The 24,681-nt window shown below is 53.6% G+C and overlaps 1 protein-coding gene and 1 long non-coding RNA gene across 18 annotated transcripts in view; one reads left to right on the forward strand and one right to left on the reverse strand.

Annotated features, from left to right (window-relative positions):
- LOC116243587 (uncharacterized) overlaps positions 1 to 24,681 on the forward strand; it is a 519,295-nt gene that overhangs the window by 483,226 nt on the left and 11,388 nt on the right. For 10 of the 17 annotated variants that reach the window (XR_016470864.1, XR_016470861.1, XR_016470865.1 and 7 more), the window contains 3 exons: positions 18,956 to 19,181; positions 22,464 to 22,566; positions 23,019 to 23,417. This is a non-coding gene — a long non-coding RNA (uncharacterized LOC116243587). Of the gene's footprint in view, positions 1 to 18,073; positions 18,153 to 18,955; positions 19,182 to 22,463; positions 22,567 to 23,018; positions 23,418 to 24,681 lie in introns of those variants that run through there. The other 7 variants (XR_016470854.1, XR_016470855.1, XR_016470870.1 and 4 more) reach the window with 7 other exon arrangements.
- Positions 13,965 to 17,089, reverse strand: IRX5 (iroquois homeobox 5). The gene is made up of 3 exons (XM_031614886.2): positions 16,555 to 17,089; positions 15,231 to 15,636; positions 13,965 to 15,067 (listed from the first exon to the last, which is right to left on the reverse strand). Exons 1-3 carry the CDS (start codon positions 16,801 to 16,803, stop codon positions 14,319 to 14,321), a joined length of 1,404 nt encoding a protein of 467 aa, XP_031470746.2. The 5' UTR covers positions 16,804 to 17,089; the 3' UTR covers positions 13,965 to 14,318.

The following is a 24,681-nucleotide window of genomic DNA, read 5'->3' on the forward strand; positions in this document are numbered from 1 at the left end:
TTCAGACACTGGAATGAATGGTTAAACTTTAAGATTGGACTCTGCAGCTGGCTTGAGCTCAGTGAGGAAAATAGGTTTGGTAAGTTAACGAGGAATAAAGCCAGTGGATGCTCAGAAGAAATAGATCAAGTTTTCTGACATGAGGCCTATTTACTATTCAGTTCCCTCTGCACAGAGGTGAGCCTGCCCTTGCTCATGATGGAGCTGCCTGAGCAGTTTAGTTACTCTGCAGGGGCAAAGATGTGAGAGAAAGCAGCAAACGTCAGCTAGGACAAGTCAGTCTTCAGCTGCAGCTCTGAGAGGTACTTTGGTTACTCTGAAGGAAAAGAGACCAGCTCAGAATGGCAGGATGCAGTGTGTGCATTTTGATTCTGAAATCGAAGTTCTTTGCACTGTCTGTCTGTAGCACAGCTTGGGGGATGCTGCAGCAGATATGAGGTGGCCATTCTGAATTGAGTGGATTCCCACCTGTTTTAACAGTGCTGCGTGGCCATATTTGCAGAGGCTGTGGGAGGAACTGTACAGTGCCCTAACCCACATTATCCAGCTGAAAGCAACGCAGCTGCAAGTGCCCTCCGAGCACTTGGGTTTTCCCTTATGAACCTAACACTGTAAAGTTGGTGATGGAACCTTTGCTGCACAGTCTCTGCTGGGTTTTGTTTGCGTTCATGCAGATCTGCCATTCAAGCCTGCGTATGTGCATTGGAGTGTGTATGTGATTAAGAAGTACTGCTAATTGTATCACACAAATTGTGTCTGTTTCCTACCTGATGCAGTCTGAAAATAAACCAGCTCTATAATCAGCCATACAGATTCTCTGAAATCCTGTGCTTTTTGTTTGCTACATGTGGGCACTGGAAGTTACAATATTTCATTAAGGGTAATTTTCGTAATGCATAGTTAGAATCAGCCACTTTTATAGTCTGTCTTCGTCTGTGTGAATCTGACTTGGCACAATTAGTTGTGAAGTTGTAAGAGCCACATGAGCTACAGATCCTTTTCCCCTAACTCATGAGTGACGGGATCTATAACAGTGGGGGCTGTGGGAGGCCCCGTGTGCCACTGCCACTTGGCAGCTGCCACTCAGTGGGAGTTTAAAGGGGATTCATCAGCTTCATCAATACTATCTAATAAGTAAAACTGATAAAATAATAAATCTTCGCTTGGCAAACAGCGTTCATTGTCAGTGCCGAACTTTCCCTCGCTCTTATTGACCTAAGGATGGCATCTTTATGGAAGCTCAGGGATGTCAGAGAGATGCCTCTCTGCTTCAGCTGGTTCTCTGGCTGCAGAACTAGCTGCTTTTCCCTCTGCAAGCACCAAGAGGTGCGGGCATCGTTCTGTCCCCACCGATGCCTCCCTGAGAGATGCTCTGTTTTCAGCTGGGGAGCCCTGCTGCACTGCACACCAGGCTGGAGATAACAGGGCCTCGGTCTCCATCCTGTTCATTCATCCAATTTCATAACTGTGTGTCGGCTGGGAGGCTGGGATCACACCCAGCTTGGCAAAATTATCAGCTTCTAAAGGAGAAAAGAAGTTGAAAGTGATGCTGCGTCACAGGCACATAACCCGGAGGTAGTGCTCCTGAGAGGTATTACTGTACAGTAGCATCCTAGCAACCATGTCAGATAGACTAGAAACCACGAGAACAAAGAGCACGTGTTAGAACTGCCCTGGAGCATGTCTGAATTAATTATGCCTCTTAATTTTTTGGATAAAAATCAGGTGCTTATTTCATTATTTATAACTCCAAATCAAAACATTACTCTTTTATTTATGATGACGCTGATTCTGCCCAGAGTGTGTTGGTTTTCTGGCTCTCAGATGCAGCGCTGAAAAACTTGACATCTTTCCATGCCTTCAGAGAACCCAGGAGCAAATGGCTTTTCCCAAAACTGAAGGCAGAGTTTCGAAATTGTTTCAAAGTTTGTATTATTGGGCAAAAGAGTATTTAAAACTTCTACCGAATGTGAAATAAATCATGATTACTATGTGGACTGCACACATAAAGCAGTGCACACTACTCACCAATTAATTTTGAAAACCCATCGGTGAGGCAGACGAGTTAGCTGCTGAGCTAACCAAGTTATGAGTTCGTATCCCACAACCAAAGGAAACAAGGAGTACAGTCAGACCTCCTGAGATCGTAAATACGGATTTAAAGACGTGGTTTGCTAAACAGGCGTTGTCTGCAGAATTAAATTTGGTAGGGGAAGGTGGTGTATTCTCCAAGTATTTCAACAGGAGCCTGTGCACATCATTAACTTAAAAAATAGCTCATTCATTTTCATAGTTCAGCTCCCTTTAGCAAATAAAATGCATTTTGGCAAACAACGTAGCATAAAACATGCCATAATCTTTACGTTACATGCAACCAACAAATGTAAGAAGTGGGCAGACTGGCCCACAGCTCTGTCCCTCAGGCTTTGCTATCAGCAGAGCGTCCCACAATCAAAGCTGTGCTGCTTTACAACTGAAGAAATGTGGTGATGGATGAGTCGGGCCCACGCTGGGGTGATATGCACCAGTCAGAGCTGCGAGGAGTTGGTCCTTTCCACATTCAGCTCAGCGTTCCGCAGCGTTTAATCAGAATGTTTGCATTTATTATTATTTCCCCCTTCCCCAGTCCTCGTGACGATTAATCCCCGTCCCTGCACCAGCGAGAGCTGTAGGAACTGCAGCAGTGGTGCTGCACAGTAATTGTGTTTATAACTGTAAGCACAATTGATTGCCATTTCACCATATGAGCATGAGCCTACACATATAGAATATATTACATTGAGAAGAAATGTTTTAAGTGAATTCCAGTGTCAGCTAAATTGATAGTTAAAGGTATGAAATGCAGCATTGACAAATGGAAAAGCTTTTTTACGCAACACAGGATTTAAGCAGGGCCTGTCTGCCACAGCAAACCTGCTCCAACCGAGATGGAGGAGGATTCCCATTTAGATGCTTATGTGGAAATCAGGAATACACAGTGCTGTAATTAATACAACGAATAACGCGAAGAGTTTTGATCCACATATTCTAGGATGTAAGTCAGCCTGTGACTACCGTAGAGCAGGATAGAATGCAGGCTGTCCGCATCTGCCCTGTGCAGTGCTTCTGCATTTCTCCTGGCCCCTCGTACTGCTCGGCATCAGACAGAGCTGAGCTGCCAGGACCTGGTTCTGACACAGCACCAGTCCAAAGGTCCTCGCTTACCTCCTCCTAAAGGGAAGGTGTTGCTCCCATGTGATAGCACCCACTTCTTTGCTCCAGGCTCAGAACAGCGAGGCAGAATTTATGTTGAGATAATTAGAAATGTAATTATATTGATCTTCTCCCATTTACCATTATCCAAATGCTCTCTGTCTTTGGGGCCCTCAGTGGCCCCAGTGTGATGGTGAGATGCTACCTCCTTGTATTGTGTAAGCTACGTAGCAAATAATTACAGCTGTCTTGTTTTGCTGCTAAGGACTAGCTGTAAGAATGCCACGAGAGGAGGATCGGGGCCAGGTCTACGCTGATCCCACTGGTTCCAGCTGTTCTCCTCCATGTCCCACTAAGATGGATTTCTAAAGGGTGGCTGAGCCTCAGTCCTACCTCAGCTTCTGCTGAAGGGAGGGCACTGCCTTTACCCTGCAGGCATAGTGCAGTGTGAAGCTTTACAGCCCTGGCATTGTCAAAATCACTGTCATCCCCATGTCACAGTACCTTGAGGAGCACAGATGCTGCAAGTCCCAGGGGACAGGCATCCTGGGCAGCTGGTGCAGTTGGAAGGAGCTATGCAAAGCGCAGGGAGTGCATTCCAAAGCTGGGATGCTGCAGCGATTTGCAAAGCATTATCAGCACAGCACTATCCAGCAGTGGGGGGATAGAAGCCAAAGAGTCGGAAAACCCAGCTATATCCTATAATAACAAATACAGAGCTAAAGGAAAAGGGAAGGAGCAATATGGTTAGTATCTGATAATATGTCTACCCTCTAGCCACTGCTGAAAGACATTCTAGCCCACACTAGATTTAAGATGGATGAGAAGTTTGCTGTCAAACAGGCAAGGCTTAAAAGAGGAGAGGAACTGAAGGTTTGATCTTTAACACCAGATGGAAAAGAGAAAGATGAAAGAAAAGTTAATCAGAGACTTTTCTTAAGCTCTACTGATTACTGGAAAGCTTTTGACATGGTCTGTAGTATGCAGAAGTGAGTGGTGAGCCTTGATATTAACCAGCTCACCTAACAGGTTTTTTTCCCCCTGAGTTTAACAACTCAGTCAATAGCCTGCTGGTGCGTTATTACATTTTCCATTGCAAAACTGACAAGGTATTTCTTCTTCACAACCCTCCCAAGTGGCCCTAGTGAGCATTTCCTTTAAAAGTCAGTCTCATCCCCAGTGACACAGCACAGACAGAAGAAGCTGGAGAGAAGTGGTGATGCTCTTCTCTTGGACTGCCTGGGGAGCAGGTGCTTCAGGCCAGTTATTTCAGCAGTGGGTTCTTCAAGCTGAACTTGAGGAATCCAGTTGCTGTGGCTGGGACAGAATATCCCTGTGAAGATTCAGCAGTATCATGAACAACTCCTGCTCCTGTTTCTTCATGCCAGGTGGTACGCTGTCTTTGTTTACCAGACTGGAAAGGAAAAGCGTGGGGCTTTGCTGGATCTTGAAGTACTGAGCAGCCCTCAGATATGGATTTGTCCTTTTCTCTATCCACCTTGAGAAGCCAGGAAGGCTGTTGTCAAGCCTTTCGGTAGGAACTGTCAACAGGACCTCAGTTTTTTGTGTGGTGGAGTCTCCGAAGCACCTTTGGAGCCAGCTGCCCAAAAGCTGCAGGCAGGGAGTGTTCAACCCACCAGCTCAGCAGCATTCATTGCAGCCTGTTTGAGATTTCAGCTGGTAGCCCCCAGCTCATCTCTCTAGCCATACGGCTTAGAGCATCGTGGAGCTGCTGCTCATCTTCCCAGCTCCCTGTGCAGGAGGTGATGGGAACCTTGCTATCAGTAGTCTGATACAGGAGTGGATGCACAGAAGGCTGGGATGGGCTTCAAGGTCACGCTGTCTGTGGCTCACAGTTGAACCCCCTTAAGCACAGACCTTTCTACCTCATTCCGATATCCAACATCTATGAATGTATTTTTCCCTTATGCATTTAGCTGTTCCGTTGGTTCCCAACTTTGAAGCAGTTTCCTGCATGAATTTTTAACTTGTCCATTGAAAGCATATGGGCCTTTCCTAGTGAGCAAGTGAATCGACAGGCTTGGAAAGGGATGTGAACCAGAGCTTGAATCTCAGCCAAACAATTTGTTCTGGCTTTAATCAAGATGTCTTCTTTTAACTTCAAATATCATTTTTTTAAATCCCATATCAAAACTTTTAGTGTCACACTATGAAATCAATAAATGCTACCAGTCACTCCACTCAGAAATACTTCAAAGCAGCCTGAGTGATAACCATTATTTTATTTTTAAAAATATTCATCAAAGTGATGCAGTTAATAACAAGGCAAAACAAAACTAACAGCAACAAAGAAATGTGTCTGTTACATTTTGAACTTGCAAAATCACACAAATGCTCTACCAGTTTTGCATGCGAAGTTTCTCTTTTCCTGTTCCTATATTGACACCTTATCCTATTTTGTTTTTTCTGGTCCTCAGCATAACCAGGAACTTAGTTTTGCAAATGCTAGTTTTCATGTAGCCATGAGATTCGTCAAATACTTGATGCAATTTTGTGTCTTATGTCACCATTACATCTGTGGGCTGGATTCTCCCTTGTGCAGCCCTACCTGTCCTGATTCCACAGTGTGCTTTAACTGTGTGTTGAAGTCTCCTCAACTTCTGTGGCTCCTTCTTTAAAGCTAGGGAAGTGGTTACAGGCATTCCTGAGTGAGGGTCGTGGAGTTTTGTCTTATTCCATAAATATTTCAGTAGAAAGCCAATGGAAGTGTTCGTGAGATACTTGGGCTATTCAGGTTTTGACAAACGTTTATTTCTAAATGCTCCTTAACACTGCTTCTCGAATCAGTAAAAAGAATTCATTCAATATATATATTTTACAGTGGGTGGCTCTGTTCTTTGTTTGGGATTGCTGAGATTATGATGGTAATTCTAAAGGCAGGCACCTAGCAGGGAGAGGCCATCTGCCTCAGTGAAACCATCTCCCCTGGCTCCAGATGCCCGCACTGCAGACACCTGCTGTAGTCCCTGCAGGCTCTCCCCATAGTAAGCAGAGCACTTCTAGTGTGTCTGTCCTCAGCCCTGGTTTAGGCACTGGTTTTAGGGTGGGCTGGTTCATGCTGCAGTGCGCCTTTCCTTGCCATTGGCTGTCACAGTGCTTAGGGCTGTTGTTCATTGCCCTGCCTTGGGTGTTCCTGCTATCAGAGGAGCACTGCAGTAATTCCCTTGTCTCCAGCTTCTGCCCACTGTGGGGCTCTCAAAGGCCCATGGTCACAGCCAGATGCACTGGGGCTCTCAGCTGCCACCGGAGGTGGCTGCATGCCTTTCAGGGGCCAGCTCAGTGCTCCCTGGCTCAGGCAGCCTGTGTGCAGGTCCCAGGAGAACACAGGGTGTTCATAGAGCCTGGGAGCTGGGCTGAGCAGGACCTGGGGATGTGTTCTCCTGGATGAAGATTCAGAGAAAATAGTGGCAGCAGCTCTTATCTTTGGAATTGAAAAGCTTGCCATCAGATCCCAGCAGCTGGAGAGCTTAAGCAAAGGATATCCAACAGCTCGATTCCCAGTTCAAGGTCAGGACTTGTACTGCACAGTATGTTAAGAAAAGAAGAAATTTGGTGAGAACTGTGCTACTAACACAGATGATGTTCAGATTTGCCAGGGAGGTGAGGTGACTTAGCTGACCTTCTCCTGATGGCTCCCTATGCAAGGCAGTGCCAGCACATGAACATTTGTCCACCCAGCTCTCAGCCCCGTGCTCCCAGCAGCAGGGCTTTGGTGGCAGAGAATGAGCTCTGCCTGGCTCAGCCATCAGGGACAGAACTCCTTTCCCCTGCTGCGTGCTGATGTGCCAGCAGTGAGTGGGAGCCGCTGCAGATGCGTGCAGCAGTGCAAGCTGCTGGTGGGTTGGGGCACCGAGGGCCTGGCCAGAGCCCCCCTGTAAGCACTGCACCTCCATCCCATCACACTGCACCTCCTCGGTTTCATCTCCTTGCTACCTGCCCGCTCAGGCACTCCTCCCAGGCGGAAGCGTCTCACCAGAACAAAGTCGCTGCTCGCCAGCTAACACGGCTTCATGGGCTCTTTGTTGTTTTCCTTTTCATACCTGCTGATGTGATACACGAGGGCTATTCTGCTCCATGTGCACAGCAAGGCGAAGGCTGGCAGGCAGCCCTGCCACGTGTCCCAGCTCTCGCAAGGTGCTTCCCCAGCTTTGCTGCTGCGCGTTTCTCCCCAGCAGCTCGCAAACAGCAGAGACCTTGTGGTCAGAGCTTCCTGGTGGTTTGGCATCGAGGTGTAAACAGATCAAGTTCATTCAGGAGAGTTTCTTGCAGAGATGGACTGAGTATGCAGTCCGGTCTTCTCCCCCTGTTAATTTCCAGGAGGGATGTGCCAGGCTCCTCCCTGCACAGGTGAAGTCAGCAAGTGGGCAGGGACACTGCAGGGACCTTCAGGGGAAGGGGAGCAAAGTTTCTTTTCTCCTTCTTTCCCTTTTTTTTCTTTTCTTTTTTTTTTAATTCTGAGCACCATTACCCCTCACCTCTGAACCAAGAAAGACTTTACGTGGTGTCATAATTTAGCAAATTACTTCCTCAAAGGAAGGTCAAACATTTTACCATTCGATCAATAGGAAGCGACTTACAAATCATGTGTATTGATCATTGTAATCATTCAGAGGAATGTAGGGCAGACACTAAAATCACATGCACTTAGTCTTAATTGCCCACATTAAAGCAATTATGCCCCAAAACTGTCATTGTCTAATGCTACACACACTACCCAGCATGGCAACTTTTAGCCATACATATTTAATCATAAATCAGCCTCTCAGGTCCGTTGCACTAACGACCTACAATATTGCTGTAATTATGCAAATATAACTACGTCTTTTTTCATCGACGTGTAAGATCATGTTGCTTTTGGGAGCCAAGTGGAGGAAAATAAGCCCCTGTATTAATGCAGCTGGTACTTAATACGTGTATTTTACAGCTGTGCTATGCACTCATGACACAAGTACTCAAAGTGACCTGAAATTGCTAATGAACAGAGAGCCTTTGTAAAAGCAGTCACAGGTCAAGGACTTGCAGATAAAACTTGCTGAGCAGTGCCTTGGTGGTAGGCTGGTGTCAGGAGAGGGCTGTTTGCTTGGGGATGTTTATAAACATTGTTTTCCAGGGGATCATTTTGCCCAGAAGGGTCTCGGACAAATACCCATTTGCTAACATTCAAATAAATATTTTCTCATCTTCTGGACCTGAGGTGGGTGCTGCATTCCTGTAGTCAGAGAAGGCAACACGTAGGTTCAGGGCAGTTTTGTGATTTGTTCGCACAGCCTCTGCAACGGAAAGATTGGTCAGGAATTTCCTCCTCTGACAACTTCTTAACAGATCTGGAAAATTAACCATTCTGATTCGTTATCTACCTTACGTTTTGCAAGCAAGAGCATTTGAAATGACAGTGTTACCTAGTCAGATTTGCTTTTCACAGAGAATATGTGTTCTTGAAGTAGATGAGAGATTTTCTCCTAGTTCTGGGACTGAATGGGAGAAGCTGCCTCCTTGGCAGCAGGTCCGGCCGAGACACACACACCTTCGCTGGGAGATCAGAAGCTGCAGCCCCCCAGGCCCAGCTCTTGTGTCAGAGCAGCAAGGGAGGGGTCCGTGGAAGCTGAGAGCTAAATTGGTTCCGTCCCAGGAAGATCTCTGGCTCCAAATCTCAGGCAGATGCATTTTAACAAGATTTTGAGAATGTCTGCAATGTTTTTGATCTTCGGGGGGTCTTACCCTGCTCAAAGCAGCAATGTGCAGTGCATAAGGCATCGTGTCGGTCCCATGTGTAAGGTGGGCACTGCGTCACACGTGATTTAGAACGGGCTTTTAAAGGGGGAAAGGAAGTCGTTTCTCTCCAAGCCCCAGCCCCAGAATAGCGACTCAAGCATTAACCACTGCTCACAGGAGGACCCAAGCTGTTCCAGCAGAGGAGCAAGGACATTTGCAGGCTCAGGACAGCCGCGCCGTGCCCGACATGAGCTGGGCTGGGCACGATGGCTCAGAGCCACAGCACTGCCCACACTCCTGCTCCGCCTCGGGAGCAGCGAAGTTGTTGGCTGCCTCCTTTCTGAAAGTTAAAATTGGTTTGTCATTTTCTTTTCTCTTCTCGCACCTTATCTAGTTTCTGCATTCTTCCCACTTCAGTAGTCAAAGTGATTGAAAACCGAAAACTGAGCGGATCTGTCCCCGCAGCGACTTCCCTCGCGTTTCTCATTTTCCGTCGTATCAAACGGGCTCTTTGTCTCTGAGCTCCCCTGATGTTGCCTCTGTTACACGGAGATATTCTTCAGGTCACGGGGGTTAAAAGGGGGCTAAAAAGGAGATCATATTGGACTTGCTTTACACAGCCACGTAGCATTAGCCCCAACGCCCAATAGAGGAAAGATATACTACTCCTATTTGATGAGCAGCAGGCCAATAAATTCATTAATCATCATTTTATGCCTCATCAAACACTTCCCAAGTTCCTCCATGGGAGTTATACAAATTAGCCACTGAAAAGGCAGTAATTTTAGTTTAGCTAGGTAAGTGCTTTTTGATTGCCTTCCTGAACAATGCTTCCCTTGACAAGCTAATAAATCAGCCCTTTCTGAATCAGAAGTGCAGCAAGTGCGAACAATAACTCCACATAGTTTCTCCGCTGATTTCAGCTGGAAGGCCTAAGAGGATGATCTGGGATCAAAGTCTCTCACTTTATTGCGGAGCAAAAGCTTTCTTTATGAAGAAGAGCTGCAGAGAAATGAGGGAAGGGGGGATTTTTTAATCAATTAATGAGCAGAAAAAAGTCTCGAAACAAAAAGGTGGCCTAAGGCCGCAGTGCGGGGCTGCAGGTGATGCCGTGGGCAGGCAGTGAGGGGACAGGGCCGGGCTGTGCTCCGTGCAGTGCAGCCCACCGGGCCCAGAGGGCTGCAGGTGCTCGTGGTGTGGGGTGGGCCGGCGCTGCAGTGGAAGCCCTGCAGGCTGAGCTGCCTTCTCTCTCTCTCTTTTTTTTTTTTTTTTTTCAAATTGCAGCCTTTGACAGTATCAATTTTTTTTAACTTGGCCGTAAATCATTTCACTAATCAGCTGTCACCGGCCGACACGCACGCGTTGGCATTCAGCCGGAGAATTTGTTTTGGAAGGCCTTTAGCGACAAACCCGATGTTGGTATCAATACCGTCTGCGGTGCTCCCGCACGCGGGGGTCGGACGGGGCGGGGGGAGCGGCGCTCCGCAGGGTGAGGCCGGGCCCGAGGGCCCCCCGCGGCCGGAGAAAGCCTTTTCGACGCGGGGCGGCCGCTCCTCTTCATTAACTTTCCCTCCGCACGGCACCGCGTGCCTCTGAAAATAACTTGGCAAACCGGGAGCCGTTTATCTCTTTTATCTTGGGACCCGATCCAATTAAATAAGTGCACATTTACATTTGCATCCATCAGGCGTGAGCGAGGAGAGGGCCGTGGTTTGCTTTAAGCAAATAAAAGCCGATGGCGGCGGCAAGGAGAGGTGCGGGGCCGGACCCCCGCAGGGGCGGGACGCGGCGCCCGGCCGGGGCAGCGCAGCTCCGGGCTACGAGCTGCGGCCCCGCACCGCCGGCGGCCGCCCGGTAACGCGGCGCGGAACCCGTCGGTCGGGGGCCCGAACCCGCCGGTTCGTAGGGCTCCGGGCAGCGCCGGCCGCGGGCACCGCGGGGTTCTGCCGCTCCTTCCGGCGGCGAACGGGAGCCGCTCCCGCGGCCGCGCCGTCGGACAGGGTCGGGCCGGGCCGGCGCTCCCGCACCGCCGCGGTGCGGTGGAGGAATGCGGACGGCGCGGGGCCGAGGCGCCATCTGTCCCCGCGGGCCGGGAGCGCTGATTTATGCGGAGCGCCTCGGAGGAGCTCGCTGCAGACTTTGTCTTTCTCTGTCAGAGCCGAGTAAAAAGAAGCAGCTGGCCTGAATTTTTAGCACCCATAATTAATTAAGAGCTTCGTTCCTGGGATTTGATGATTCAATAAAGCGAGACCCTTATTCCCCTACGTGCTTGCAGTGAATGTCTCCTCCGCTCCGATCCTCGGGCCCCGACATGGGGCAGATTAACGCTCTTTTTCTGTGGAAGAGAGGGGAAAAAATGCCTTAAGATTGCATCTGAGGCGCACACAAAAGGTAAATTCAGAACTGCCACTTGTTCTCCGCCAAAGCTCCTTCTTCGGGGCCATTGATGTGTTTGTGGCAGATCTTAAAGGAACCGGCGGGGGGACGGCGAATTATTACCGTAGCGCTCGGTTGGAAGGCAGCAGGTTCTGGGGCACTCGTTCCCGGCCGGCCGCGGTGCCCCCGCTGCTAACCGTGCGGGCACGGGGGAGCTCCCAGGGCTCGGGCCCCGCACCGGGCTCTGCCCGCGGCCAAACCCGGGCTCGGGCGGCTCCGCACCGCACTCCATCGCTCTTTCCCTCGGCCGCCCCCCGCAACACCGCTGTCCCTGCCCTCGTGCCGCGGCTCCGGGCCTGCCTGGGCACTTCGCGGCCGCCGTGAGATCCTCTCTCCGGCCCGAGGGGACGCCCGTGGGGCAGATAAACGGGAAAGGCCGCAACCGGGGAGAGGGGGGCTGCGAACACGGCCTGAGGTGCGGGCGTCTGAATTCGGATTTGTTTTGGTTTTAAGCGTGAAAGAGGAAGCAGCGGGGCTGCGCCGGGCTCCCCGCCTCGTCGCCGTGCGCCATTGAGAAATTGCTCAGGGACAAGGGGGGGGCCCGCTACCCCCGGCCGGCCCCGGTCCCTCAGCCCGGGGCACCTGCGGGGCTCCCCCGGGGCAGCCCCTACTCCAGTGCCTGAGGCTCCCGGAGCGGCCGCAGGCGGAAGCTCCGCTCGTTCCCTGAGGGGCCCCGACCGAGGCAGAGCGGCTCCGCGGCCCCACGCGGAGATGTCGGGAGCCCGGCGGGAGCGGGCGGCCCTCGGGGGCTGCGTCGCCGCCACCTGCGGCCCGGGCCGGGCACCTGCTGCTGCTGTTACTGCTGCTAATGCTGCCGGCCCGGCTCCGCTCAGGGCCCGGCGGACGTTACTCCCGGGAACCCGCACTGGCTCCCGTTAGTTGTATTTTAAGTGTCCTCAAAATGTTTTGGTTTGTTTTCGAACAACAAATTGACATAGCACAGCAGAAAGGGCGGGCTGCCCCCTTCCCTCCCCTTGCTGTTAGAAAGGAGAAAGCAGGAACGGCAGCGCCGGGCCCCCCCCGCTGCAGAGGGACGGGGAAAAGGAAAAACTGGGGGGGAACAGCGGTGGGGCCGCAGGAATGGTTATGGTTTAAATGGGCGACGGGCCGCGGCCTGAGGGAAACGGGAAATTCCCGGCGGAATTTATATATCAAACGAAAATCGTACTGATACTGCAGACAGACCCGCCGAAAGCAGCCCCGGTGATAGGGAACGGGGCTACCGAACGAGCGGGGCTCCGGAGCTGCCGTGCAGAGCGGCTTTTTCAGAGATAGGGAGGTGAGCTGGGAAAAGGTAGAGCGGCATTAAACCAAATCCGTCCCCGCTCGCTGAAAAACGAAACCCCGTTCGGCCGGACCCGTTGGGAACCTGTTGGTTCCGCACTGCCGGCCCCCGCCATGGGAAGTTCCAGCCCGGGCCGCCCCGCACAGCCCCATCTCCGCGGCACACGCGGCCGCTGGGCTCCTCCTGCGCGGAACGCGGCCGGAGCTCCGCGCTGTGAGTGCTGGACCCGAGCGCGGGTCGGAGCGGGCGGTAAAAATTCTTGTATAATTTATAAAGGGACAAAAGAACGTATTGTTGTCCCTGGAAAATTCGAGTCTTCGCACATTCAGGTCGGAACAATTTTGATTTCAAACGAGACTGCACGCACCGCTCGGGTACCCAGGTGTTCAGACGTGACACACGAAGGACCTTTTAAACCCCCGTAGCACACACGCACGCGTGAATAAACCCGTTCCGGCCACCGAACGGCTCCGACAAAGTTGAAGGGCTCACGGAATAATTATCCGGATCAGAAAAAAAATAAAAACAAGAAAGAAAGAAAGAAAAAAAAACAACAAACAAACGAACCCGAACCGAACCCCACGTGAACAGAACGAAGCGGGCTGCCCGCCGCTGGGAACGTTCTCCCCGTGCCCGCCTCCGCCCGACACCCCCCGCTCCGGCCGGCCGGCGCAAAGCAGAGCCCTGCCCGGCCCCCGGCCGCCCCCCTCTCGACGCTGCGTTCCGCCGGACCGGGTCGCTTGGCTCCCGCGGGCACCGGGCGCCGCCCCCCGCCTCGGCCCCCGGCGCACTGCGGGGCTCGGAGCGCTCCGGGACGGCGGGCGGCGGCGCGGAGCTCCCGCGGCGGCGGGCGGGCGCCAAAGCCGGGCCGAGTGTGACCCCTACCTGCCGCCGCCCGCAAGCACCGCGGGCCTGGGAGGGGGCCCCGAGCGCTGCCCCCGCGGCCGCGGCCCCGGGCACCGCCAGCGAGGGGAAATCTGGCAGAAAATCGAACTCATTAGCGAAGTTGAGCAGCGGATCGCTTCGCGTGAAACGCGGCACTGATTGCGGGTAATGAGGTTACGTGCGGGATCGGCCCCGCGCCCGCTGCGGGAAGAGAGCGGGGCTGCGGCTGCCGGAGCGGGGCTGCGTTGTGCTGCCCGCTCATTTCCCAACGAGCGCTGGATCCCAGAAGCGGGACCCGTTCCTCTTTGCCCTTTTTTTTTTTTTCTCGTTATAGTTTAGCGCACGCCCAAGGGGGAAAAAAAAACCACTAGCCATAAAAAATTAAATTAAACTTGTATATATATATTTTTAAAACTATGAAACAATTCGGAAAAAGACACAGAAATGTATATATTTATATTACGAAAACAACATTAATGCCTGTACAGGTGTCTCGATTTCATAATTTACTTCAAAGATACCGTATTATCAATTTAAATACAAAAGCTACATTAAATATACAGAGGGGTCCGTACAAACGTCCGTGGGGGCCGCGGGGAGCGCTGCGGGCGCGGGGGGGGAACCGCTCGGCGCCGTTTGTTTCGTTTTTGCCTTTCTTTTGGTAGTGGAAAAATAACTGCCGCGGCATTTCTTATTTCTTTCAATAAATTAAAAAAAAAAAAAAAGAAAAAAGAAAAAGAAAAAGAACCGAAGCACAGTCCCAGCGGGGGAAGGAGGGAAGCCGACATTAAATGCTGGACATACCTTTCTTCAGTTCGTAAGGCGAGTCCTTGCCGAGCTCCGCCTGGGGCTGGCTCCTGGCCGCCTTGGGCTCCTTCCCCAGCCCCTCGGCCCGGCTCAGCACAGTCTGGTTTAATCCATTGAAGGCGGCGCCGGGCGCGGCGGGCCCGCCGGCGGGGTGCCCGTGCAGGGCCCCGAAGGAGCCGTAGTTCGTGTAGCCGGGGTAGAAGGGCGCCGTGTAGTAGAGCGGCCGCGGCAGGACCGCCCCGTTGGGGAAGGGGCACTGCGCGGGCGGCGAGCGGGGCCGCGGCGGAGAGGGGCGCGGGGGGCCGCCGCCTCCCAGCACGGCGGGGCCGGGGGCCGCCGTTTCGCCGCCCGCCTCCCTCGCCCTGTCCGCCGAGGTGGCGATCTCGGCCAGCGACCACAGCTTGGGCTTGGCGAGGGCCGCCTGCTGCGGCGAGTGGATGACGGAGGCGGCGGCGGGCGGCAGCGGGTGCGGCTCGGCGACGTGCGGCGGCCCCGCGGCGGCGGAGGGCGGCCGGAACGGCGGTGGCTCCTCGGGGCCCGGACCGCGGCCCCCCGGGCACGGCCCCAGCGGGGAAGCGCCGGGCGCTTTGGGCGGCGCGGGCGGCCCGTCGAGCCGCTCCTCCGGCGGCTCCTTGCAATCCGAGTCGCTGAGGCCGGCCTCGGTCTCCCGCGGACTTGGGGGCTCCTGCAGGCGCTCGCATCCCGGCGCGGCCCTGGGTTCCGCCGTTCCTGCGGGGGAAAGGACGGGGGTGGGGGGGCGGCTCGGCGGGCGGCCCGAGGGCCCCGCAGCCGTCCCCAAAGCCCGCGCGGCGCCGCCCGCTCCCCCCGCCGGGCGCACCGGACAGCCCCGAGGGCGCGTACCCCCCCCCCCCGACCACGGCCCGCCGTCTACCTGCGTCCGGAGAGCCGGGATCCCCCTTTTCCTCCGGCTTCTGCGGCTCGTCCTCGTCGTTCTTTTCCAGGTCGATGTTCTCCTCCTCCTCCTCGTCCTCGCTGCGGTTCCGCGGGGTCCAGGTCATCTTGTTCTCCTTCTTGAGCCGCCGCCGCGCGTTGGCGAACCAGGTGGAGACCTGGGTGAGGGTCATCTTGGTGATGATGGCCAGCATGATCTTCTCGCCCTTGGTGGGGTACGGGTTCTTGCGGTGCTCGTTGAGCCAGGCCTTGAGCGTGGCCGTGGCGTCCCGCGTCGCGTTCTTGCGGTACGCGGGATCCCCGTAGGGGTAGGAGCCGAGAGGCGCCGCGTACGGGTGGTAGCCCAGGGAGCCCGCCATGGCCGGGGGGTGCTCGTAAGGAGAGCCCTGCGGAGAGAGCGCGGAGCGGCCGTGAGCGCGGAGCGAGGCGGCGGCGGGCGGCAATGACACGGCAAGGGCAGCCGGGCCTGCCCGCGCCCCGCAGCGCCCCGCAGCGCCGCTCCGGCCCGGGGGGCGGGGGGGGGGGGCCGGGAACGGCCGGAAGGCTCCGGCCCCGAGGGAACCCCGCTCCTCTGCCCCGCGGTCGGGAGCGCGGCGCTGCCTTCCCGCTGCTTTCCTTCCCCGCTGCATTCTCAGTGCCTCCCCGCTGCCCCCAGTTTCCCCAGGGCTGCCGCTGCGGCGGACAACCTGCCGGGCCGGGAATAAAGGGAAAAGGAAAGAGCAAACGGGAGGACGAAAGAAAAGAGGCCGGGAAAATAAAAATGAAAAATAAACGAGAAAAAGGGAAATAACTCAAGGAAACTCCGCCTGGAGCGCGAACGGAGCGGAGGAGCCGAGCACGACCCCCGGCTTTATTTCGGGTGCGGCGGCGGAGCGCCTCGGGGCCCATCGGAGCTCAATTAGCGGGGAAAGTTGCCGGGCTCACCGGCCGCACTTCTCCCACCGCCGCCCGCTGTCTATTCGTTCCCCTTTACACCGCAACAAGAAAACGCTTGCGGATTTCAGACGCTCAGTCTGTTCTTCTATATAATCAAAAATAGATAATTTTTTCTCTCGTTGGGGAAACGGGAGCGGTCCCTCCGGCGCTGCCGCTGCCCCGCGCGATGCCGCCCGGCCCGGCCCGGCCCCGGCCGCTCTCCCCGGGCCGTGTCCGCAGCGCTGCGCGGTGCGGGAGGAGCGCGCCGGGGCCGGGGGCCGCGCCGCCTTTTGTCCCCGCGAGCCCCGAAATCGAACGGGAACAAAAAGCGGGGCCGTGGGAGGGGGTGCCGTGCCCGGCGCGGTGCCGCTGCCCGGGGCTGCTCTTACCACGTAGGAAGTGAAGGCGGCGGCGGCGGCGGCGGCCGGGTCCGTGCCGTACTGGAGGTGCGAGTTGTAACCCGGGGACGGGGCGGTGAAGGCGGTAGATCCGGCATAAGGGGAAAAAGCGGAGCCCGAAGAAGATCTCCCAAGTTCATCGGTCCTGGGTCCGGAAATCACGCTGGTGCTGTACGCCGGGCACGAGTAGAGAGCCAAGGAGGCAGACGGCTGGTACAAGTAGCCCTGAGGATACGACATGGCCCCGCGCACACATACACCCGCGGGCCCGGGGGAGCCGCCGCGCTGGGCTGGGGCCGGGGCTGGGGCCGGGGCTGGCCGCCCTCGCCAGCCGGGCAGCGGCACCGCTCCGCGCCCCGCGCCGGGCACCGCTTCCCGCTCGCTCTGCCCCCGCTCTCTGCTGCGCTCCCCTCTCTGTCTCTGCCCCTCGCACCGAGGGGGGGGGGGGGAAGAAGGGGGGGTCCTTTTTTTCTTTTTTTTTTTTCTTCCCTCCCCCTTCCTCCTCGCTCTCGCTTTCCGCAGGGTCCTGCCAAGATGCTAAGTTGGAAATCGCAGCTCCTGACGCCTTCTGCGCGGCCCGGCGAGGCTCCTCCTTCGCGGGGTGTTGTCAGGAGGCCGGGCCGGGCCCGGGCCCGCGGCGGGGCCCAACCAGCGCCGGGGCTCCGCGCTCCCGCCCTCCCCGCGCCGAGCGCGAGCTCGCGGGCAGCGCGGGGCCGTGCGGGCGCGGCCGCAACTTTCGGCGTGTGCCGAGCGGCGGGGCGGGCGCGGTACGAGCGGAGCGGATCGGCAGTAGATGTATCGCGCGCCCGGCTCCCTCCCCTCCCGCTCCTCCCTCCGCCGAAGGTGGGACGGCCGTGCGGCGCCGTACACCCGGCGCTCCGACCGCGGAGCCGCGCCGTCGGGTGCCGCCGGGCCGGGCTGGGACCGGGCGGAGCTGGGGGGGACGGACACGCGCAGCCCTCGGGAATCGGGGGAATCGGGGCGGATCGGGCCGCGCGAACAGCGCCGACTGCCCGCCGATCGGCGGCTGCGATCCTCTCCGATCGCCCGGGTCTGTTTCCCGCCGGGAACGGCCCGGGTTACCCCCGCTGGTTGCTCTCCCGGCCCCCGGCCGGGGGAAACTCGTTACTTCGGTGCTCGGCCCGAGGCCCCCGGGCCCCGCTGCCGGCTCGGGGCGGTGTTTGACAAGGGTGGGCCGGGTCAGGGGCTCCGGCCACCTCCCCGCAGTCGAACGGCAGCTCCTTCCCGGTTGGGGCCCGCGCCGGGTTCGGGCTTCGAACCCCGGTCGCAGGGATCGGCCGGCGGCACCGGGCGCCGCTGCGAGCGGGGCGGCCCCGGACGGCACTACACTTCCCGGCGGGCCCCGCTGCCGCCGGGCCCGCCCCCGCCCCTCCCGCCATCCGATTGGCCGTCTCCTCACGGCCGTCCGTCCCTCTCCTCCTCCCGTTGGCTGGCGGAGCCGTCGCTCCGCGGGGGGTAGAACGAGGCGGGGGAGTGGCGGGGCGCCGGCGGCACGCGGGAGCTCGGCGCTGACAGGGCGGCGCGCGGAGGCGCTGCCGGACGGGACGGGCGGCTCCTGCCCGCCGCAGGTGAGGAGCGGAGCGGCACGCGGCGGCGCCTCCGCTGCCCGCGGCCCCGCTGCCCCGGCGCTCGGGGGGCGCCCTCTGCCGGCGAGGCGGCTGCGCGGGACCTCCGCCCCGGGGCCTCCGTGCCGGCTGCCGCCCCGCCCGGCGCCGAGGGGAGCGGGGCTCGCGGTTGGCGGTAAGGCCGCGCGGCGCGGGGACACGCGGAGCGGAGCGCTCCGTTCGCGGCGGTTCTGCGGCGTCACCCGCGCTCCGCGTGGCTCGCTGCGGGGAGCCGCCTCTGTTTTCCCGCTGTATTTGCGCGCCCCGAGCGCCGTCGCGTCCCGCCCTGCCCGCGTTGTTTGCCGGCCGTTTGTTTGTTGTCGTGGTTCCTCGGCCGCCCAACTTTCTGTCCCGGGCGGCGCTGAGCGCGGGGTCGAAGCGCCGCGGTGCCGGAGCTGCGCCTTTGCTTTCCGCCGCTCCCTTCGGGACGCGCGGACGCAGCCGGGCGCGGCTTTCCCTGCCGGCGGCACCGCACGCTCGCGTGGCGGCCCCGGCAGGTGCGGCCGTTTCGGATGCGAAACGCAGCGAGGAAGAAGCGCCGCGATTTTTGATTTATTTCTTTGCGCGCGTATTTATTTATTTGTTTTTGAAATGCGCTTAAAAGACGCTGATGGTAACGCCGTCTTGGCAGAGGGTGCCGGCACAGGTGTGCTTCGTTATCTTAATTAAGATCCGGAGAAAACGTCATCTTTCAGCATGAATTATGAAGGGAGATGCACGAGGAGATCATTTCAGCCTGTTTTTTTTTTTTCTTCTTCCATATGCAGGGCGAGGGAGGTGATTTCTCAGCCCTTTTCTGGTATTTCTGTGGCACAGTTCCTCACCTACAGACTCGTGCTGGATGATCTGTTTCCCCCGTAGTTTGGGAACGAATTGCCTGGAGGCCCCGGGAAAAGCCCTTGTGTCCGAGGCTGCCCCTGTGAGCCACATTGGAAGACTTTGGGCTGCAGGAGAAATTGACAGCTAGGAGTGTTTTATGTCATGCATTTAAAGGTACAAGCAACTTGCATTAGCAGCAGAACAAAACTTACGTGTGTGTGTGTGTGTGTGTGTGTGTGTGTATGTATATATATATATTTTATTATTTTTTAGTTGTACAGAAAAAATGTTTTAGTTTTCTCACCTTTACAGTACTGTGAAACAAACTTCACAATACTAAAACTAATTGGCTGCAAAGAGTTGTGAGGGGCTCATGTTGTTCTGTTAAACCAACAGAGAACTCGGTGAGCAGGAGCTGAAACCAGCTACACAGTGCTCTGGCAGTGAGCACTGCAAGCAGTGCTGTGCGTGCAGCTGCTGCCCCAGGTGTGGTGCTGGGAAGTGCAGAGCTGTGCAGGCAGTGTGAGTCCTGCACGGCTCTCAGCATGGTGTGGCTTTTGGGGGGCTCTCCCTGTGTCCCTGCAGTTCTGCTCCCTGCACTCTACCTTTAGTGCTCTGCTCCCACTCAGACCTGGCACAGTTTCATTGTGCTGGCAGTCAGGTACAGGACAACACAGGCAGACCTCTGCCTTCTTTTCTTCAGCAGACCTTTGCAGGCAAAATCACTTTTTGTTTCTTTGCTAGAAGCCTGATGATCACTTTTTATCTTTTCTTAATTGCACCAAAAAACCTGTTTGGTGTGTGCAATAAGAACATGCACGAGTGCAGCTGGCAGCGCAGTGAGCCCAAAGCGGCCGTACGGAACACACAGCTCCAGCAATCCCAGCAGTGCCACGGGAAAACCTGAGCTGCTGTTTCTGTTTCCTCAAAGCTTCCTGTAACGAACTCAAACGTTGTGATTTGCTTGAATTTGCTGGTGTGATACGGACTGAGCTAAATATGTCTTTAAGGTTAACTTTGCTTACAGTTCTTTAGGCATATGTGGTAAATGTGACTGGCTCTAGTGAAGGGGTGAAAAAAAAAAAAAAAAATCTGCTCCTTTATGTCTCACGTCTCACCCACCCAGTTTTCCCTTCCAGCAGCCACCTCTGCTGGCAGCTGCCTCTCAGTGCCGAAGGAGCTGCAGGTGAGGGGTGGCTGTGCTCCCTGCAGGGTGCCCTTCCCAGCACAGGGCTGCGGTGGGGCCGGCACCTGTCCCAGGCACAGCTGTGTGCAGGCAGCAGGCTCCTAATGGCAGCGCTGTGTTCACACGGCTCTGTGTTTTACCGGGCTGGCTTGTGCCTTTACCTCTGCTGGAGTGTATTTTTGCAGTTCTGGTATTGGTGACAGCTGGTGAGGCAGCCTTCCTAGTCCTGCAACCAGAGAATCCCTTGTAACAGTTTGAACGTTAACAGAAATCAGAGAACAACCTTTCTACTTTCTCTTCCTTCGTATGGATAATGCAGATGCAAATGATTCTTGAAGCTGTTTTCTGCATATGAAATTAATGTGTGCTGCACAGAACTGGCATCATCATCATCATCTTTTTTTGTTGTTCTTTTTTTTTTTTCTTTTTCTCTCCCTTCATATAAGTCATTGTTTCAGAGCACAGAGGCAGGCTGCATCCAGGTAACAGGAATTGCACTGTGCTAACGAACTCGTGACCGATTGATCTCCTGCTCCTCCTGAAGGAGGCATTTCACAGCTTTTTCTTTCCACAAGCACAGCTTTTTCAGTGTTTCTCAGCATTTCTGTCACATATCAAGAATGCAGCGTTTACCTCTGAAACATTTCTGTGCTGGCATCCGTGAAACTTTTCATGCCCTTCACGTTTAATTTTGTACAGAATAACGCATGGCGTAGTATTTAGGTCTTCTGTTTTCAATTAAGCTGCATTAGGTAACTAAGCTCTTCTTTCATATCCCATAACAAAGTATCAATATCCAGATGGTGGTGTGCTGGGACAGCGTGGCTATGGCTGCTACTGCAGAGCTGAGAGCTATCGCTGCAGCCCGCGCGATAAATAACGCCGAGGTTGTGACTCTTGGCGTATTGGAGGTGCACTAAATAATGCTACAGTGCTGTTTATTACTGGTTTCATTGGATAATATGCAGCTGTAAAACCTGCTTGAAGCTTTTATTAAGAATACTCTGTCATTATAAAAAGATGCCTACAACTTCTTTATGATATTAACGGTGCCGGAATTGCTCTGCGCTGGCTGCCTGGCTGGGGACGAACGCAGCTTCTCTGTGCTCCAGGATGCACAGATGTCTCTTGGGAAGGAGACAGCTCTGTACAGCCTGGGTTGGAAAAGACACTTTCAAGGCGCTTTGTTCTGTTTGCTCTTTGCTTTTTCTTAAGTTTATTTCAGTATTTAATTTCTTGCTTCAATTAAACTTCAGCTGATATCCTCTGTGCTTTCGAGTCTCTGGTAGAACTGACACCAAGGAAACCCGTGTGGTTATTTGAGAGGCTGCAGGACGGCTGAGGAGCTTTAGATGGACCGAGAAGATGATGGGGGAGACTTGGTAGCAGGAAAGGAGCAAGGAGTCTGCAATTGCAGCTTGTTTCCTCGTTCAGCCTGTGGCACGTCATGTCTTTGTGTGTATAACCTCCGTGCCTCTGTTTGCCTGACTGGAACCCTTTGCATTTCCTGGAAATTCTCAGATTTAAGCTGTTGCCCATACACATCTCACTTATTAGACTGTTGTGTTTTCAAGTAAAAGCAAATTATTCACGCTATTACTGATTTATTATTTAAATGCCAGTGAGTTTCCATATTCCCCAGACCTTTGGATGCCGTGTGGCTTTATTTATGGTGCAACTCTTAGGTAACACAGAACCAACATCCACCAGTGGGGTGTGGTGATAACATGGAGTGTGTGGGATTTAACATGTGTGTTGGATCAGTGGGTGAAGTGACCCTTGTGTTGGTCTGTCCTTTATGCTAAGTTGTAAGGGAAGTCTGTCCCAGTTAGAGATAATTCTTTGATTCCTTTGTTATTATTCTGTTTCCCCGTTCTCCCCATGTCTGTGTTTTGCCTTGGCAGAGCATAGCCAAGAGGAGAAGCAGAGGGGTCTGTGATGGGGAGAACGAATCCAGCACTCTACCCCAGCAAGCACACCTGAATGCAGGAGGAGACTTGCACAAAGCCAGAATACACTTGGGCTTGCAGCAGTTTTTAGCCATGTGAAGTCCTGTTCAGAGCTAATCTGAAGTGATTTGCTCTGTGTACGGAATGATTCATTAAGTAAAGCACTGCACTGGTGGCACTGTCCTTTGTGCTACTGGGTTCTGTCTCTAACCAAAAGCAGAAATAATGTTTCCAGTGTTAGTTCTGTTTCTTTTAAGACTGTCATGTGGTGCAGATGGCAAACATTGTAATAATTATGTTTTCTTTTTTTCTTCTCTCTAGATGAGCTCAGTGAGACCGGTTTAAGCAGTGCAGAAGTTCATGGATGGAAGAAGAGTCCTTGTTTCAGAACACCTAAACGTGAAGATTTTATAAACACCATTAGGTAGAGTGCTGCTAATAGTTAAATTTTATCAGTAAGGCTGAATGCTGTAACTGTGATTATGCACTGCATTATTGGTCATGGATCGTATGGAACTGCTTTTAATAAATGTACATAGGCTGGTGGCTTAAATAAACAGCATGAGTAAGAACAGTGAATTGGGGAACTGGATGCTAGAGAAAGTGCTATTAGCTTATCTTTAAGCCAGCATTGTTTCTTTCTGCAGTGCTGTCTGCAAGTTCTTATATGGCTTGAGAAAGTCGCAATGAAGAACAGTACCTTTTTATTCAATAAATTGTTCTTATTCTTGACCAGAAATATCCATTGTTCTTCATAGTTCTTAGCTGCTACAGTAACTTAATACTTTGTCCAGCAGAAAATAACGCTCATAGTGCTGACCTAAGAAATGTCCATTTGTCTGTGGTGCTGCAGCATGTGCTGCTCTTCCTTCTCAGGGATCCTTTGCTGGGAGCTGTTGTGTGCTGCCTGCTGCAGCGCAGCCCTCTGGGACCCCTTGCCTCCAAAGATGGAATCCGTGAGTCTTTTCCATTTTGAACCTGGGAATTCTCCTTCTTGAGCCCAATGAGTCTCAAATATTGCATGAAAGGATTTGATAGTGTTGTCTAGGAGATGTGACCGACTTACTTATTATTAATATTGAAGTGCCTTACGATGCTGGGAAAGAATCATTGCATTCTTTTTTGTGAGCTGGCTGCAGGAGGAATGGATCTCGTCTGTCTGCTGTGATTCTTGACCCACCTAATTGGCTAATGGCCACGAGCAATAACAGCGTGGCTCAGGGGAGCGGCGCTGGGGCAGAGAAGCACTGTGCTGCACCGAAGGCATTGCGTGTGGTGAGTGGGGTCTCTCTCTGGTCTGGTGGCCAGTGAGGAGATTGGAAATGGCTGGCGGTGCTGAGGCTGTCTGTGTCGGATAGCTTCATTTGAGACTTTTATCCAGGGAAGCAATGCCTTCCATAGCGTGGTATTGCAGTTCACTTCTAGGAGCTGCTCTTTCTTTATTTTTATTTTTTTTTTCCCACCCCCTGCTTTCCTTTCAATAGAGGGGCCTTTCCCCAGGAGAAGTTGATTGACTTCTCAGCTGGTACGTGCAGTTTTCTTGCACTTGGATAGTCTCAAAGGCAGTCATTGGTTCTTTTGGCCTGAGAATTTAGTTTCTTTTTTAATAGTTTATTTTGCTCGGAAGAGAGTCTCTCTAGCTTGCTCCAAACAACATTGATTTTGATGTGTATCAATAAAGAGTTAGTCTTAGAGATGTGTGTTTTCCATGTAGAAGATAAAGACTTAAAACCTACATGAAGGGAATGCCTATCTTAGAGAGGTTTGCTTAGATGTAGAGTATGCCCTATTCTTTCATATTTTGAAAAGACTATAAGGAGTGTGTGTGTGTGTGTATACATATATTCTTTGCAAGGGAAGAGGAAATAATTCCATCTTTTGATTGCATTTTTTTCCTTAGTCTTAGAGTTGCAAGATAAACACTTGGAAATACGAGTTGGTAAGGTTAATGTGATTAAAATGAATATGTGATAACGAGCTCTGCACATTAAAGATTAAGAGCTCAAATTATAGGCTCTGAAGTGAAGCACTCCATGAGCGTTTGGGAATTTTGTTTGTGCAAGGAACACAAGGCTTTGGCCCACGGTTGCAGTTGCACAACAACGATTGCATCCTGTCTGCTGCTTTTTGATCGTAACCGATCTGCAGAGACGTGTCTGGTGCACTGCAGTGTCAGGGTGGAAATGCAGTCTGTGCTGAGGCTAGGGGTGAATGAGGAAATGATTTCAGCCCCAGTATTAGCAGTATTCTATCAAAATAAAGATTCACGTTTACTAAGAGCAGCTTACAGCGTTTTGAGTGCGCAGTAGTTAATTCTTTACCTATAAATTGATCCTTTATACAAATGTAATTCCATACACAACAGTTAATCTCTTTGAGTGCGAGTTGCAAATGTACTGTAATTTATGTAGGTTATGACTCTCTCCCCCCTGGCCCGTATTCTGCAGTGGTTACCTACGCTAAAGTTGAGTTGGTTTGTGCTTAATGAAAATTAGATGTGAAATGTGATATGGAGAGGACAAAGAAGCATTGAAATCCT

Source organism: Phasianus colchicus, chromosome 13 (assembly GCF_987193195.1).
Source record: "Phasianus colchicus chromosome 13, bPhaCol1.hap1.1, whole genome shotgun sequence".
NCBI lineage: Eukaryota > Metazoa > Chordata > Aves > Galliformes > Phasianidae > Phasianus > Phasianus colchicus.